The sequence below is a fragment of the Panicum hallii genome, chromosome 2 (genome assembly GCF_002211085.1).
Source record: "Panicum hallii strain FIL2 chromosome 2, PHallii_v3.1, whole genome shotgun sequence".
Lineage (NCBI taxonomy): Eukaryota > Viridiplantae > Streptophyta > Magnoliopsida > Poales > Poaceae > Panicum > Panicum hallii.
In genome coordinates this window covers 56347124-56363177 of record NC_038043.1, presented here as the reverse complement: position 1 = coordinate 56363177, position 16054 = coordinate 56347124, and the positions used below count along the sequence as shown (strand labels likewise).

General features: G+C 46.1%; 2 protein-coding genes and 2 non-coding genes across 6 annotated transcripts; 2 read left to right on the top strand and 2 right to left on the bottom strand.

Annotated features, from left to right (window-relative positions):
* Window positions 1–1288: 1288 nt before the first annotated feature.
* Window positions 1289–3079, bottom strand: LOC112882252 (momilactone A synthase-like). 3 transcript variants are annotated; one of them, XM_025947263.1, is made up of 4 exons: window positions 2875–3079; window positions 2615–2692; window positions 1698–2518; window positions 1289–1484 (listed from the first exon to the last, which is right to left on the bottom strand). In XM_025947263.1, exons 1-3 carry the CDS (start codon window positions 2904–2906, stop codon window positions 1714–1716), a joined length of 915 nt encoding a protein of 304 aa, XP_025803048.1. In that variant the 5' UTR covers window positions 2907–3079; the 3' UTR covers window positions 1289–1484; window positions 1698–1713. The 3 variants fall into 3 exon arrangements, with proteins under 3 accessions (XP_025803048.1, XP_025803047.1, XP_025803050.1); XM_025947262.1 differs by lacking the exon at window positions 1289–1484 and having other exon boundaries at window positions 1502–2518; XM_025947265.1 differs by lacking the exon at window positions 1289–1484 and having other exon boundaries at window positions 1502–2518; window positions 2615–2689.
* A 6292-nt stretch (window positions 3080–9371) lies between these two features.
* LOC112883649 lies at window positions 9372–9474 on the top strand. Its single transcript, XR_003226904.1, has one exon. It is a non-coding gene; the product is annotated as a U6 spliceosomal RNA (small nuclear RNA).
* A 1199-nt stretch (window positions 9475–10673) lies between these two features.
* Window positions 10674–10745, bottom strand: TRNAP-UGG. The gene has a single exon. It is a non-coding gene; the product is annotated as a tRNA-Pro (tRNA).
* A 3620-nt stretch (window positions 10746–14365) lies between these two features.
* Window positions 14366–15786, top strand: LOC112882507. Its single transcript, XM_025947581.1, has one exon. It carries the CDS (start codon window positions 14541–14543, stop codon window positions 15030–15032), a length of 492 nt encoding a protein of 163 aa, XP_025803366.1. The 5' UTR covers window positions 14366–14540; the 3' UTR covers window positions 15033–15786.
* The last annotated feature ends 268 nt before the right edge of the window (window positions 15787–16054 follow it).

Below are 16054 nucleotides of genomic sequence, written 5' to 3'. Positions count from 1 at the left end.
TGTTACATGTTCTTCGTATGGTATGCGACTAGGATGAAGATGCTCAATCTCACCATAGAACCCTTGAAACTTATGGCATTCCCTATGAATGGTACTCCAACGGTGCTCAAGAAAGTTGGTATTCCTATCGGACTCAAAGGTCTTGTTGGCATGGTAATGGTCTGCAATTCTTTTCCAATATGCTCTTCATGGCTGCTCATTGTCAATAATAGCATCAGTGCATATTTTTCCCATGACATACACAGCTGGATGTCCTCTTCATGAGTGTAGTTGCCTGCCCTCGGAACTGCTTTTGCAACCTTGGTTTGGGTCCCAAGATCATCAAGTGGCCATTGAAAGCCACTTGGCAGGGAGATCGTGCCAGGTTCATCCGATATAATATTGGTCCAGGGTCCATTTCTAATAGCCATTGCAGTCTCATCAGATGTCACAATTGGCCGCAACAAATGAAAAAAAAATCTGAATTTTGTATAGCTGTGAATTTAATTGATAGAAAAATATCAAGCCATAGTCCTTAGCAAGCAACGCAAACATTAAGCCGAATCAGTATAGTATTGAGCACTTGCACCCTTTAACAGTAATGGGCCGAATCAAGGAAAAGATTTAGTGTATTATAGTAAGGTCACATTGTTTCTTGCTGATTAGTGTCAGAATGAAAAGGATTGAGTATAGTGCCAAATGCAGTCATATTAACCGCTGTCTGCGGATTTCTATTCGATATAGTATCTGTAATGATAAAGTCAGCCGTTGTCTATAAGAGATGATTTCTAACTGGACAGCATAATAGACACCATATCCAATGGATCAACTATTAGAACACATTCTTCAATGTTGAGTCATAGACCTTGATTAACTGCATACTGCGCGTGTTGGGAAACATGAGTAGTGGTCATCGTTTATATCTCATCATTAGCTTTTTTTTTCTGTCATGTAGCCAGAATACTAAAGTAAACAGACTGTAGGTACTGTTGCACGACCGATGGGTCATGGGTGGAGATCAGAGACAAGGTAGCTCCAACTCATCTTGCTGGTGACTCTTTGGGCAATTATTAGGCTGAAATTGGGCTATTTGGCATATATTCAGGTCATGGCAGCAAATGAGGCAATTTGAATAATAGATGATTTATTGTGGGGAAATGAGCCGGCTCATAATAAGTTAGTTGCTAGTATATCTAATTTGAAAAAAAAATACAATTAAGCAAAAAATCTATATGGACGTCTCACGTATTAAAATAAGTGTGAAAATACACTCATAATGGACAATGATGGGGCACGAAACAGCTGAAAGTAATGAAAAGAAAAGTTTAAATTCATAGTCCAATGGAAGGTGTTTTACAAACAAACAGCATGATAAGGTGGTTCAGATGCTGCGCCTGCGCGGCTCTGACCATTAAAAAAGTTTCAGTTCTCCTAGGATCTCGCCGCTCGCGCACCGTAGCTTGTCGCCTTCGAGCGAGCCACCGTTGGGCATCACTAGCACGTTGCTGCAATGGAAAATGGATGACACCAAATTGAGTGTACATTTATAATCCCAATGGAACGAAGATATTACAAATAAATGGCATGCCACGGTGGTTCAATACTGAAGAACCAACAACGGCGATTGCTAGGTTGTTTTTTGCAGTACAAAACATAGACAGAGCTTATTCAAAGTTTTCCCAAACAGAAGAACAACAGAAGCCGCCAGCGCTCCATGCCTGCATTTGCTGCTGCTCACTGTGTCGGTGCCGGCATGTTAGGCGCCTTCCCCACCGTGAAGCCGCCGTCGACGACGAGGTTGTGGCCGTTCACGTACTTGGACTCGTCGGAGGCCAGGTACAGCGCCGCCCTGGCAATGTCCTCCGGCTCCAGCACCACCCCTTCCATCTCGTTCATGTCCCTCTCCACGATGAGCCTGCGCTCCTCGTCGCTCATCCCCGGGTACCAATCCGCCAGGATGCGCATCACCAGCGGCGTCGCGATGTAGTTGGGCGAGACGGCGTTGACGCGCACTCCCGAGCGCGCGACCTCCCCGGCCACGGCGCGCACCAGACCCACCACGGCCGCCTTGGAGACGCTGTACGGGTGCGGCGTCAGCATGCCGAGCACCCCCGCGATGCTCGCCGTGCAGATGATGCTCCCGCGCCGCCGCGGCACCATGACCCGCGCCGCGTGCTTCACCCCGGCCACCACGCCCCGGGTGTTCACCGCCAGGACGCGGTCGAAGTCGGCGAGGTCCAGCGCGCCCAGAGCCGGCCGCGCCAGGGACCCCACGACCCCGGCGTTGTTGAACATGACGTCGAGCTTTCCGTGGCGCGCGACGGCGAGGTTCACGGCCGCGGCAACCTGGGCCTCGTCGGTCACGTCGCAGCGCGTGTAGGAGGCCGAGTCCGCGCCGAGGTCCGCGGCGAGCGCGCGGCCCAGGTCGTCCTGGACGTCGGCGAGGACGACCTTGGCGCCGTTCCGAACGAACTCGGCGGCCGTCGCCTTGCCGATGCCGCTGGCCGCGCCGGTGATGACGGCCACCTTCCCGGCCAACCTGCAGTTCGATCGATGAGCCACGTATGAGATGAGCCAAAAGAAAGGTATGATGTATGTATAAAGAGGGCCGGGCACGAAAGATGACGGCCACCACCTTTGTGAGTCTGCGGCAGCGGAGAAGTGTCTGGCGACGCCGGGCAAGGCAGGCCCAGGTCGGCTCTTCCCCTGCCTGCTTCAACACACGAAACAACTTATTTTGAGCACGCTCGATCTTGGTAAACCCAGGAACAAAACAGAAGCATTTGCATGCGGTTGTTCTTGATCAGCGCGCGCAAGAACAGACTGAAAAAGCTAGTAGGTAAGGTAACGCGCTAGAGCTATTATGCTTAACGATCAAGAGTCATCAGATCATACCTGAGGACCTGCTGCGCCACCCTGAAGAACATCTTTGAAGTACCCTACCCTGCAGCTCTCTGCAACGACTACCTTGAACTGAACTGAACTGAACTGAACACTGCTGCTCTCTGATAGATCTGCGAGATGCGATTCGGCGAGGCGCCGAAGAGGGCAGAGCAGGGAAACTTTTTAATAATTAAGACGCCTCCGTCCGATCCCTCGGGACCCCTGTCCATCACACCACACGCCGGGGGATCGGAGCTCATGTAGCGCGTGGTAACATCACATGTGCAGGCCGGAGAGAGGGCACGTTCAGGCAACATCTCGCCAGGTTCGTCGTCGTCCAGCTCTGACGAGCTCGATCGGCGCGCCCCGACTTTCCTGGATCCCTGCAGTCGTCGATCCTGGCCCGATCGCAAGTCACAGCCTGGAGTCAGTGCTGACCATCCATACATCTGATCGGGCAATAATCGCAGGAGCCATGCGTGCTCCACGAGGAGCGGAGAGGAGGGAGGCGGTGACTGGCCAGGTTCGCGCCCATCGTCGTTTTCAGGTCTTACATTCTCAATCGCGCAGTGTCACACATGCAATGCCGTGTGAGCACATACGAATCCACACAACACCATGCGTCGTATGTCCGCGTCCCTAGCATGCACACGCCATTGTAACGTTCTAATTTCAAATATAGTTCAGTTCTACTCGCACATTGAGTAAAACACGCACTCGCACCAACCTCGCTTACGTTTTCATCCTCGCTTCGTGTAAAAGGATTATAATCCGAAGGTTGAAATGTAATTGGCACTTGGATTTATATATTGGTAGGATTCATCAACTAGTAAGGTGGAATAACTCCCAAACACATATCATGCTACTCGTACTTAGGCCACTGACGGGGCTCAAATTTATCGGCCCGGGATGCGACAATCAAAAGATGAGAGAAGCCGTCGATCGCCGCCCTCTAGCTAGCTCGGATTAGAAAAGATTGTCACCTCGGATTTCCGTGGTGCCCTATAGGCCCTGTTTGGTTTCGCTTACCTGAGAATCGCTTATCTGAGAATCAAGATTTTCTGATAATCCGCTGTCTGAAGAATCTGCTGTCTGAAGAATCTGGGGTGTTTGGCAATCCTGATTATTTCTACTGGATTGTCTGTTCTGACTGTAAAATGACCTATCTGCCCCTGAGTCCTGTAATAGCTCATTTTGATCGGATTTCTCTACCATTTTCAATTCTAAGTATATTATTAGTACCAGAATTTTGTTATAGTATAATTATAGTCATAAAACACACAATAATGATAAAATACACTAATAAATAATAGTCATGATGAATATAGATTAATAAATAATACAATTTTACAATGATATTCAAGACATCATAGAGGCAGCAATAGCGTCACGAAAGGTACCCATATCAATGTCATCTCCTGGAGCACTAGCATCGATCATGGTAGGTTGGCTGCCACCGGTAGCATTATCTTGCACATCGGAGTTAAAATCTGGATCTTCATTGGTATTTTCTCTAACAAAATTGTGAAGAGCCATACATGCGACTATAATTTTTGCTTGTTTGGTAATAGGATAGCTAGGCAAGTGCAACAAGATACGCCACTTCATCTTCAACACTCCAAATGAACGTTCAATCACATTTCTAAGTGATGAATGTGCTTGATTGAACATTTCTTTTTATCCCACTAGTTGGTGATGTTGCCATTCCGAAACATGATACCTTTGTCCCCTATAAGGTGCAAGATACCCTTTTCTATTAGGATATCCGGAGTCCGCAAGATAATACTTTCCATTGGGAGGCTTTGGGAATTGGTTCTGGTATGTGAGTAGAGTATCCAAAAATACGCGAGTGTCATGTACGGACCCAGGCCAGCCAGTGACAACAAATGTAAATCTCATATCAAAGTCACAAACAGCCATGACATTTTGTGAAGTATACCCATGCCTACCAATATATTTTGGTTGTTCAGATGCCGGAACAGTGACTTCTATATGCGTGCCATCAATGGCACCAATACAATCTTTGAAATGAGGCCAAAACCTTGCTTCTTGCAACTTAGGGTGAATTGTTCCGAACTGTGGATCCTGTGGCCTAATATTGTAAAAAGCCAGTCCCATAATAGCATCTAGAACTTCATCAACCTTTCTACTAATTGTTTCCAATGAGTGTTTGAACCTATTCCTAGCTTGCCTAAATGATTGAGGACCACCACACATCCACAAAAACATGGCTACTGCTTCCTTCGTACACATTTTTTGACTTGATTTCAACCCATAATTCTGTACCAATGTGTCATGGAGATGTAGAAAAACTGACCTTGACATTCTGAACATATCATAGCAGTCAACTGCATTCGCTAGAGTTAGCTCAACCCATTGGATCCCAGTCATAACTGGAATATTATCAGGAATTGGTGCACTCCTACCAGTTGATCCAGATCCCATGCACTCCAAAGCCAAATACGCCACCAGAAAATCATCATCTGAGTCACTCATCTATTAAAAAAAATAAATACATGAATCATATAGTACACATACAATATATAATTTTATTATGTCTACCATACAAATGGAAATTACTGTCTCTCAAACATGCAACACAGGCAAGTTATTATGTCTGAAGCAAACAACAAGTAGGAATAAAATTTCTCAAGCAAACAACAAATAGAAATTAATTGTCTCAAACAAACACACTAGTGCTTCTTACTATCCTCCCATGCCCTCCTTAGCCAATTTAACCTCCCACTTGATGTCTTTAAAGTAATAAACACATCACGGTACTCTTTCTTTATAAGAAGTTGTGTGGCGTAGTAATGTTCATCACTGCCTTCTTCAGCCCCATCCTTAATCACTTGATCCAACATGTTACCAATTTCCTCCCTTACACTGTCAACCACATTTGAGGTGGCTGAATTATTGCTACTTTCAGCTTTCTTCTCATATGCTTCCACTAAACGTTTCATACACTAATCTCTAAAGGTCTTCTTTTTCTTTCCCTTGGGGGATAATGGAGCTGTTCTCTTGCCTAAAGTTGGAGTGCCATTTGGGGGAGTAGGGACCTGCCCTTCCCTCCCTAACTCACAGCTATTCTGACCACCATCATCTTCTTGGCCACCACCTTCTCCATTTGAAGGAACAAACGATGTCTCGTTTGTAACACTAACAGCTTCAAACATAATCCGCATTTGGTCCTCATGCTCAAGTGGTGCATCCTTAAAGGATATACAACCGACCATAGCCTGAAAAGGAAAGATAATAACGTTGTAAATTGAAACAGGTAATTTTTTTATATCAAAAACTGAAAAATCTGCAATGTATACTTACATCATTTTGTTCTTTCCACCAGTTATCATCAGCCACGATACACCCTGTCATAGAATCCCTACCCAAGCCGGTAGCTCTGTTGTTCAATGTCTTCAATTGGGTATACCTTTTTTTAAGTGCATCCCACCTATTCTTCATTTGCCCCTCATTATAAGGTCTCCTGGTACGTTCAAAAAACTTACGTACAAGATTCGTATACCCAGTGCTGTTCAAACAATTTTGGGGCCTATTGTTTGCGAGAACTTCTTCCACACAAATATCATTAAAAGTTTTGGCAGCAAATGAATCCCATTTCGCCGCAACCTTCACTCCTTTTTCCATCTACTCAAAATATAGGACTAACATTATCACACATCAGTAGTAAGACTTCAGTTTATATAGTACAGATAATATAAGGTCATCAAGCCTAAATCACATACATAAAAGTTCACATTACATAACCAAGCATCAAGAAAGCAGCGTGCTGAATAAATTGAGTTGGACAATAAATAGTTGAAGTAAAATGAAATAAGCAATGTGGATGCCAACTGCTGAATAGATATGTTCTCTCAGTTAAAAAAAAAAGAAATGTAGAAGTCTAAAACTCTGTAAGGAAATGAACATTGGGAGGAGCACAACATCTGCACAAAAAGTTTGTGCTCCTGAGTCCAGACGTATGGCATACACCATAGCGACAAATTATGATACTATCAGAACATATCAATAGAGCTACTACACCATGTATGATCATAAAAGGCTAGACCATATATGATCCTCTTCAAATAAGGTGAACTCTGCATATAAACATATGGTATGTTCCAATAATTTTGTTGTCTTACGGTCATGCAAGCTAGATGCAGATCAATTAAATTTAGAATGGAACAAAATAATTGCTTGGAGACTTTGTTACATGCTACTTCTCCGGGTCCAAGCAAAATAAACTGAATTTTCTTTTGATAGAGGCATAGTTCTCAGTAATATTCTATTGGCTACCTCTACTGCATCTCTCTTAAAAATATGATGATATGGACAACAAGCAATTTTGGCATAACAATGTTACACACACAGGGAGACGAAACAAGGGACAACAAGCAATTAACACTTATATATGTATCTTACACAACACTCAACACTTATGTGCATACCCTACAAATATTTTGGCATCAAACATAGGGCAGATCCAAGGCTAGCAATTGGCCTGGAGAGAATGGTTCGCATGCTGCTCCTGCAGCAACACTTGATGATGCAAGGTTGCCAGATAATTCATGGGAGCATACATGTTTATCAGGTTAGGATGACCAATAGAGGGCTACTATTAGTTAGAACTCATAAATGATGCGGAAGTAATAGGTATGAAGCCCTGTGATTCCAAATGGATCCTCCATAATAACATAGGGCATAAGAATGTCATCTACGAAAGCAATCCCATCATCTATTGTAGTTTGAGTTGGATAAGGACTATCATCTTGGACATCTAATTCAAAATGCATATACCAGTAACCTACAACAATCCATCTATATAGCAAAACATGCAAAACAATCCATCTATGTAGTAAAACTAGTCAATCATCCACTTCTTGAAAGTAATAGCGAGGGAGGGAGGGATACTTACAGCTCTGAATGCCAAAAGGGGGGGGGGGGGCAGCGGCGCAGAACAATGCAGCAGCCGGCTCCTGAAGCGTCACGGCGCAGGAGCGTGCAGGGGCAGCGGGACAGGGCAGGGGAGGCACAGGGAGACACAGGACGGCGCAGGGGCAGCACAGCGGGACAGGGCAGGGGAGGCACAGGGAGAGACAGGGCGGCGCAGGGGCAGCACAGGGAGAGACAGGGCAGCGCAGGGGCGGCGCAGGGGCAGCGCAGGGGCGGCTCAGGGAGATACAGGGCAGCGCAGGGGCGGCGCAGGGGCCACGCAGGGGCGGCGCAGGGGCCGTGCAGGGGCAGCGCAGGGGCGGTGCAGATCTGGGGAAGCGACAGGGGTGGCGGCGCAGATCTGGGGGAGCAGCGACAGGGGCGGGACAGGGTAGGGGCGCGGCGACGGTGCTGATCCTGGGTGGCCGGCGGTGGAGGGATGTGGAGGCCGAGCTCCGGCGCGCCTCGCTGGAGCGCGAGGAGGAGGGAGAGGGGGGGCGGGGATGCGGAGGGCAGAGGAGGAAAAAGAGGCTCGCTTACCAGATACGCGGGCTTGGGAGCGCGTTGGGAAAAATCGTTCCCAAGGTTATTTCTACGATTCCTAGTGAATCAGCTTCCGTAAGAATCGAAAAATAATCGCTGCGTTTGGGTGGGATTTTAGCTTTTTTCCATCGGTAAGCGGCTTATAAGTGAAACCAAACAGGCTCATAATATTGCAGCCGAACGCAGCACACATTGGGTATTAGCAGTTCAACAGAAAGGAGGCCCATGTTGTTCTATAAAATTGCAGCGGGCTCAAAAGCCCAGCTCGGAGTGCGCCAGCAGGCCGAGCCACTCCCGGCGCACTACTGGACTGGCCAGGCCGAGTAAACTTTTTTGGGGTGGGATGTTGGGTTGGTTTCATCGAGCGGGCCATGATTACGCCTACGCAGGGTGCCGTTTCCAAAATGAGGCCTAGCCGTGGCGGCCTTTCTCGACCCTTCCCCTGCTACCAACCCTTCAATTAATTAGTAATATTCTTTAGATAATAACATCCTAACCCAGCTGGCTGTCATTATTACTAGCTAGTCAGCCCGTAAGCTGCCATTCTACCAACAAGACAAGCCAGCCGGTGGTTCAACAAAGCAAAAATACGTTAAATAAGGAAGATACAGAAAATGTATAACTCCTTCCAGACAAACTTTTCAATATGAATTGGTTAGCCATGCAGCTAATGATTGTAGCTATCCACGTACTGAGAAGTAAAAATAAAATAGAAACCAAGGGGGAAAAAAAGGGAAATAAACGGTGCGTGAGAGGATATTGAGGCATCACGCACGCCAGCGACACGACCAAAAGATAAAATTGAAAAAGGAAACTCAAACACTGGGCATGGCAGCGGGACAAGGAGGCCCATGTACCTCTCTTAACTGGGCCGCTGACAAACAAACCAGCCCACGCACTGGCTGCGGTGCGGCGGACGCGCTCGGTCCGCTGCGAGTGCGAGGACGCGCAGTTGGAGGAACAAAGTTTAGTACCACCGCGGAAGCGCAACGTCGCAGAGATCAGCTTATATTCGGTCTTGCGCGTGCCCTGTTGTCTCTTCGGAGACATCCGATAAAATTGGAACGATACAGAGAAGATTAGCATGGCCCCTGCGCAAGGATGACACGCACAAATCGAGAAATGGTCCAAATTTTTTTGAGATTTTGGGCGCCGGTCCCTGGGCGTCCAAGTTTTCCCTTACAGATAGGTCCCCGCCGATTCTTCCTGAGCGCTTTGGTCTTCTGCCTCCTTGCAAATAGGTCCTCTGCGCGTGCAGGCTAATGCCTGACCTCTGAAAAGAATTTCCTCTTTAGTCCTGCTACTTTTTCGTATTTCAAACACATCCTCGGAGACACTCTTTTCAGCCCTTTGCTTATGTACTCTGTAACAAAGACGTCCCATTTGCTTCAGAAACTTTTGTCCCACGGTGAAGTCCGTCCGTGTTGGGCTGCCGGCGGGTAAGTTCTAGTTCAGACTTGAAGGCTTTCTTTGCGACACTTTGCTCTTAAATTTTGGACAAACAAACCACTCTATTATTCTGCGAGAATGTCGTGAACAGTTGTAATAGCAACTTCTTCTGTTTCTTCTATTAGTAGTACTAAGTTTGGGTCCACATGTTTTCTTCCGTCAGATCATACACTCTCCCTCATTGAAGAAAGTATCAGGCTGTAAAAAGGTCCCTGATCATTTTTGTGCAGGTTTCTCTCACTATTCAAGTGCAAGTTTCTCTCACATTCAAGTGCAAGTTTCTCTTTTTTGTTTCTTGTTGCACAAATTTTTGTTCAAGCTCAAACTTTGCATGATAGTAGATGTTTGCGTGCTCTATCTATTCATATTTTTGGATAAATTTTTGATGCGCTGATATAGATGCTATTAAATTTGGTAACACGGTAATACCTAAAGAGATGGTAAAACTGGATACGTTCTCTGGTATTATAAGGTAGATGCCGAACTTTGCATTATGAATCACGAATTATTATTTTCTTTTCGCAAAAGGAGTCGATATACCGTGGAAACAAAACCTAGCGAGCATCATTTCAACACGGTTATTCTAGAATAATTCCATATGACGGGCTTTGTGCCCGGCAATTTGACCGAACTGATGAGCGCAGGTGTGTCGGCTAGGCAGGCATTTCCTGTGCAATTCTGTTCAGGACCGGCTCAGTTTCGTACGTCAGTCAAGTCAGTGGGATTCTTCAGAGCATCAGCCACTAGCAGTTCAGGTTCTGGAGATAACTAGATGAGGAGCCCACGATGACCGGTCTGCAAGCCCAGCGGCCGTGTCCTTAGTAATCCCGTCATTATTTGCTTAGCGCCAAAACACGTTATATATAGCCAGAAAAAATGATAAAAAAGGGGCATTCCGAGAATCGAACTCGGGACCTCTCGCACCCAAAGCGAGAATCATACCACTAGACCAAATGCCCTGTTGACGCTGCAATTAGTGGTTAATTAAAGTAACTTATTGGAACGAAGCCGACAATCAGCACCATGTGGTCAGGCTGCATGCCCTGTGAGTGGCGGGCAGTTAGGTAATCTGCTTCTCAAACTCAAGCAAGGTGGTCTAGGTACAGCTGAGAAGATGAGATAGATGGAGGGACACATCATAATCGGGAAACTTAATTATATATTTGCAGGGAAGATCAAGCTATCTCCTTTAATTTGCATGAATATATATGATGATGTGGAGGCAGACGACGTACAGTTGAAGATCTATCCATGTTACTCTGCCAATCAATCAGAAAAGGGTTGATGGATGGATGCATGGACTGAATCCTGCTTTTAATTAGGCGAGGTTGAGCTTTGATGCGAACAATAATTTGAGTCCTTTTTATTTTTTATTTTTTGACGTGTCATGAAATAAAGCAAGTGGGATAAAATTATTTTGGAGGATCTTGGCGGAGCAAATTAAAGCAGCATCTGTCTATAAAGGAAGGTCTGGCTAGGATTTGTTTCTCTCTAACCTATACGCTGCTAGCTAGCCCTAGGCTGCATGGGTGCTGCACATGGCTGTGAAGGAAGCAAAATTAATAAGCACCTCCTGCCTCGTGGTGGGCAGCTCTGTCTGGGTTTAATATTTCCACTGGAGTATTTTCGATTCCTTTGCACTACTCTCGTCAAGCCTTCCACTTTCTTTTTTGTTTCGTTCGTTCCACTTGCATGCCGTGGGAAACAAATTAAGGGATTCAAGCATTTAATGGGTGAAAACGCTAAACTTTAGCGGTAACTCGTCCAAACACAAGTTCTAATGGGTAGCCTCGCTTTAATTTTTTTGTTTCACCGGCCGGCGGCGGTCTCCGCGCGTGAGTTGGACTTTGGAAAATGGAGTAGGATAGAGGTACCACCGTCTTTGACGAGCGAGCTAGCAGTACTGATGTCTGAAGCAGCAGCAGCAGGCCGTCGGCTGGTAAGTAATTAAATTACACTCGATCAATGCAATGCAATACGTGCAGAAAGCACACAGGCGTATCCTCGCTCCACGATCAGGCGTACGTCTCCCACTCCATCCAATTAATATAATTAACCTCCATCCATGGCCACGTGCGTGTAAGATATACTATGGGTGTGTTCGTTTCCTCCTCTCTAAAATTTAGACCCGTCACATCAAAGAGAATCTTGCTATTTAGAAGTATTAAATAAAATCTGTTTATAAAACTTTGTGCACAGATGGGTGCTAATTTGCGAGACAAATTTAATGAGCCTAATTAATTCATAATTTGCTACAGTGATGCTACAGTAGTCATCCGCTAATCATGGACTAATATACCTCATTAGATTCGTCTCTTGAATTAGCACTGGGGTTCTGCAATTAGTTTTGTAATTAGACTTTATTTAATACTTCTAAATGATAAGATTCTTTTTGATATGATATCTCTAAACTTTAGATCCTAGAAAATAAAGATATATATATATATATATATATATATATATATATATATATGGTATCTGGAGAAGGCCGGTCACAGCGTACGATGAGCGCAAAATTTAAAGCGACGAATAGCTAGCAGGTTCTGCTAGCTGTACGCCGTCGGCCGGTCGACCGCGACATCTAGCAAAGGGAATATATAATCGGAGGAATTGATGGGATCCGAACACTCTGGTTACGTCTACCTTATGACGTATGACATATGTGATTTAACGAATAGCATATACGTAAAATAAAAACATACACGTAAAGTATGTGATCATACTAGAAACATCTATAATGGTATATATGTTGGGTATATGACCATACATAGGATATACTATTTTTATATATTAAATAATAAGGTATAATTATAATATATTTAAAAAATATATGCTTTTGAAATTTTTTATATAGTATTTTAGTATGTGAACATATTTAAAGTGATAAATGAGTACGCGGATATATACACAGTAGTATGCTGATGGTGAGAGTAGCTACACGCGAGTATAGATAAAACTCGTTATATATATATACACACGACGAGGCTAAAATACAACAAGATGCATTCTGTGTGAAAAATGCACCCACGCTGCAGTTGCAAACGCGTGATTACACCGATTACAACTGGGAGAATAGACCAGTTGCAACTGGACGAAACTGATTGCAACTGAACTTGAACCAGTTGCAACTCATACTGATCTGGTTGCAACTGGACACGAACCATTTGCAACTCAGACTGATCCGGTTGCAACTAGAACTATCACAGTTGCAACTAAGAGGGTGTGTGCATTCTCCATGCAAAATGCACCCATATGCATTATAACAAAATACTATATACAAACGCGTATAGAACGGATTTTTCGTGCGTGTATATATATATCGGTTAGCGACTGCCGCAGTGGCACATGGGGGGTCGACGATGTTGCACGCACCATGCACGTGGCCTGACAATAATCCACTTTCGTTCCAAGTGTCACGGCAACTAGCTAGGTTTGGACTTTGAACTTTACTTTGGAGAAGGGAAATGATCGAAGAGAGGTACAGTAGCTGCCTAATATTAGCGTTTCTTTGTCGTGCGATCATGCACCTCGAGCACACGAAGAAGGAACTCAAGATGATTTCAGCCAATCATCAGGCTGTCCGGCCGCGATCGTCAAATCACTACGAGTCCTCAAGATCTTAATTCTCACCTCCAATTAATATAACATTAACGTAACCTCCACGTACGTATACGTACTCTAGGGTGAGCAACGCAAATAATAAACAAAGCATGATCGATCGGCCTGACAAACAACCCATTATTCGCTAGGTGTTTATAATAAATTCTGTCATATCGAATATTTTCTATATTTAATACTCTAATTAGCATCAAATATATAATATGACAGACTTTATAATAAAGCCTGTAATAATCAAACCCAGCCTTAGCCGACCGACGCCGCAGAGGAGCCGTACGTCGTCGCCTGCCCAATGCAAGTTGATCAGGCCGGGGGAGCAAGAATCAGTCTCCCTACCGATCGAAAGGGATCGGAGAGACGGACGGCTACCGGACCACCCCGACCGCAGCCGGACGCCCCAGATCAATGGTGCATGGCCTTCCTTCTAGAAGCGGCGGGGGTCAGCGCTTCTAGAACGCACGCACAGCTAGGCGCCCGGCCGGGACCCACCCCACCGCGTCTTTCTCTGCTTCTGCTTCATGTGGTGCTGTCTCCTTCATGTTTTTGGACGCTTTCAAGTGTGAGACTACTCATGGCGCTTTCCCCCATCGAACACGCCGACGCGTGGCCTTTTATTTTTCCTCGAGCTAGCTAGCGTTTCTAGAACAGGTTGAATCTAATCCTTCTGATTTCTGAACCTGTCTGTCCTGCATTCTCTGTCTGAAACTTCTCCTGATTCGTCCTCTAAATAATGTACTAGTACTACCTTACCTGAAATATGGGTGGTTTACCCATTAACTATTAGTTGGTGTAGTACTATTAATTAGGCCACTAGTGAGCAGTTGAGTCACAACTAATCATACTAACAATATAATAGAATCGAATCATTAGATAAAAAGTAAAATTCACGGAACCGAGGAAGATCGTAAGATATTTATTTCATGACAAATTAAGTTCTTGCGAATAGGAGTATTTTCTTCTGCTGCTTGTGCAGCTGTAGCAGGACTGTTGGACGACTAGACAGCTAGTTGCCCGCTTGGCAAGTTGGGCGCGCGGTCAGCTATAAATAGCTGCGGGTGCCTGCCCATGTCGCTCTCGCCAGTCGCCACCGCTCCGCCGTACCGTCCGAGCCTCCCCTCTCTCCGCCCTCGCCCGCCATGGCCACCGTGCACCCGCCGCCGCCGTTCGCGCTGCTCCCGCGTTCCCGCGCCGGCATCGAGATGGAGTACGACAGCGACACCGAGAGCGTCGCGGAGTCGTGCCCGTGCCCGTACCCGCGACGCGCCGCGGCGGCAGAGGACTCCTCCTCCTGCGGCGGCACCGCGTGCTGCCACGACTACGAGGGGATGGACGACGACGACGACGACGACGGGTGCAGCAGCTGCGTCGAGGGAGACGAGTGCAGCAGCTACCAGCAGCAGCACCTCCAAGAGACCACTGCCGACGAGGAGGAGGAAAGAAACAGGGCGGGGAGCGGCGTCTGGTGGCAGAACATGGCGGTGGGCGGGGCCGGCGGCGGCGCGACGTTCCCTCTGCCAGCGGCGGCGCGGGCGCAGGAGGAGGCCGCGGAGGACTCGAAGCGCGCGGCGGAGCGGCAGGAGGAGGACCGGAAGTTCTGGGAGGACTGCCTCGCCTCCGGGTACCCATGAGCTCATTCGACATCGATCGCCACATCGCAGCTCAACACGATCGCAACTCACGACACGACGACGGCAAAGCCGAAATCGCCGTGCCAGCAGCCCAGCACACACACACGTGTATGTTTTTTTTTCTTTGTACAGACATTTCACAAATTTTTTTAGCAATTTTTGGGTTGGTGTATGTTGACCAAGAAAGCACGATAGATCTTGGGAAGAAATCGGGTTAGTAGTTGGTGAGGTAGGATACTTACTTTGCTGTTAATGCAACCTTCAACCTAAACCCTGAGGACTATCACAGCATTCTTCATTCTAGAAAGAACATGATGATGATGTGCTGGATGAATGAGTGAATGGAAGAAAAGGTTAACCACCTTTGAGTAAAGAAAAGCAGTGGATGCCAACATCAACTGCCCAACCCCAAATAAAGCGCAGAGAGATAGAAAGAAAGGGGTGGCAGACAAGGGGAACTCGCTTTCCTCGTCCAACTCCAAATTCAGTGGTGGTGTTGCCACCGAATTTCGGCACCCAAAAAACAGGGCCAGCCTGAAAGCAAACAAGCAGTGCCTTTTGAGCTGACTGAACAATCTTCGTTTTCAGTTACAGCAGTAACAACGACCAAATAGTATTCATCTTTGTGGTCCAAGTTCAGTTACTGTAGCCGACAGTCGGTAACTGTCAGATCACTTAGTTCAGGGACTGCTCTAAAAGATAGTAAAATGAAAGGGGAAAAAAAGAAACGGAGATGGAAATTCTAACCAGTTAACCACTGATTACGGAATGGGTTTGGTGTTGTAAAGCGACGTAAAGGAGGCAAAGCGATGGCTCTTGCACGATAGGGGGTGGTTTATTAAAACTAAAATTTTGCAGATGCACCTGTTCAAGTTTCAGTCTTATGCGTCACTGTTTTTCGTTAATCAGCTGCCCAGGCCCTTTCGGAGCCTTCCAGATAGACAGCATATGATGCACGCATGTCCCAGATTGTACTACTGATTGCAAATGACATGTCCATTTTTTCATCAAAAAAAAAATGA

Coding starts and splice junctions, on each gene's coding strand:
- LOC112882252 (XM_025947263.1), bottom strand. CDS start 2,906: ATGTTCTTCAGGGTGGCGCAGCAGGTCCTCAG. Junction 2,693..2,874: donor GTGGCGCAGCAGGTCCTCAG/GTATGATCTGAT, acceptor CGTGTGTTGAAG/CAGGCAGGGGAAGAGCCGAC. Junction 2,519..2,614: donor GCTGCCGCAGACTCACAAAG/GTGGTGGCCGTC, acceptor ATCGAACTGCAG/GTTGGCCGGGAAGGTGGCCG.
- LOC112882507 (XM_025947581.1), top strand. CDS start 14,541: ATGGCCACCGTGCACCCGCCGCCGCCGTTCGCGCTGCTCCCGCGTTCC.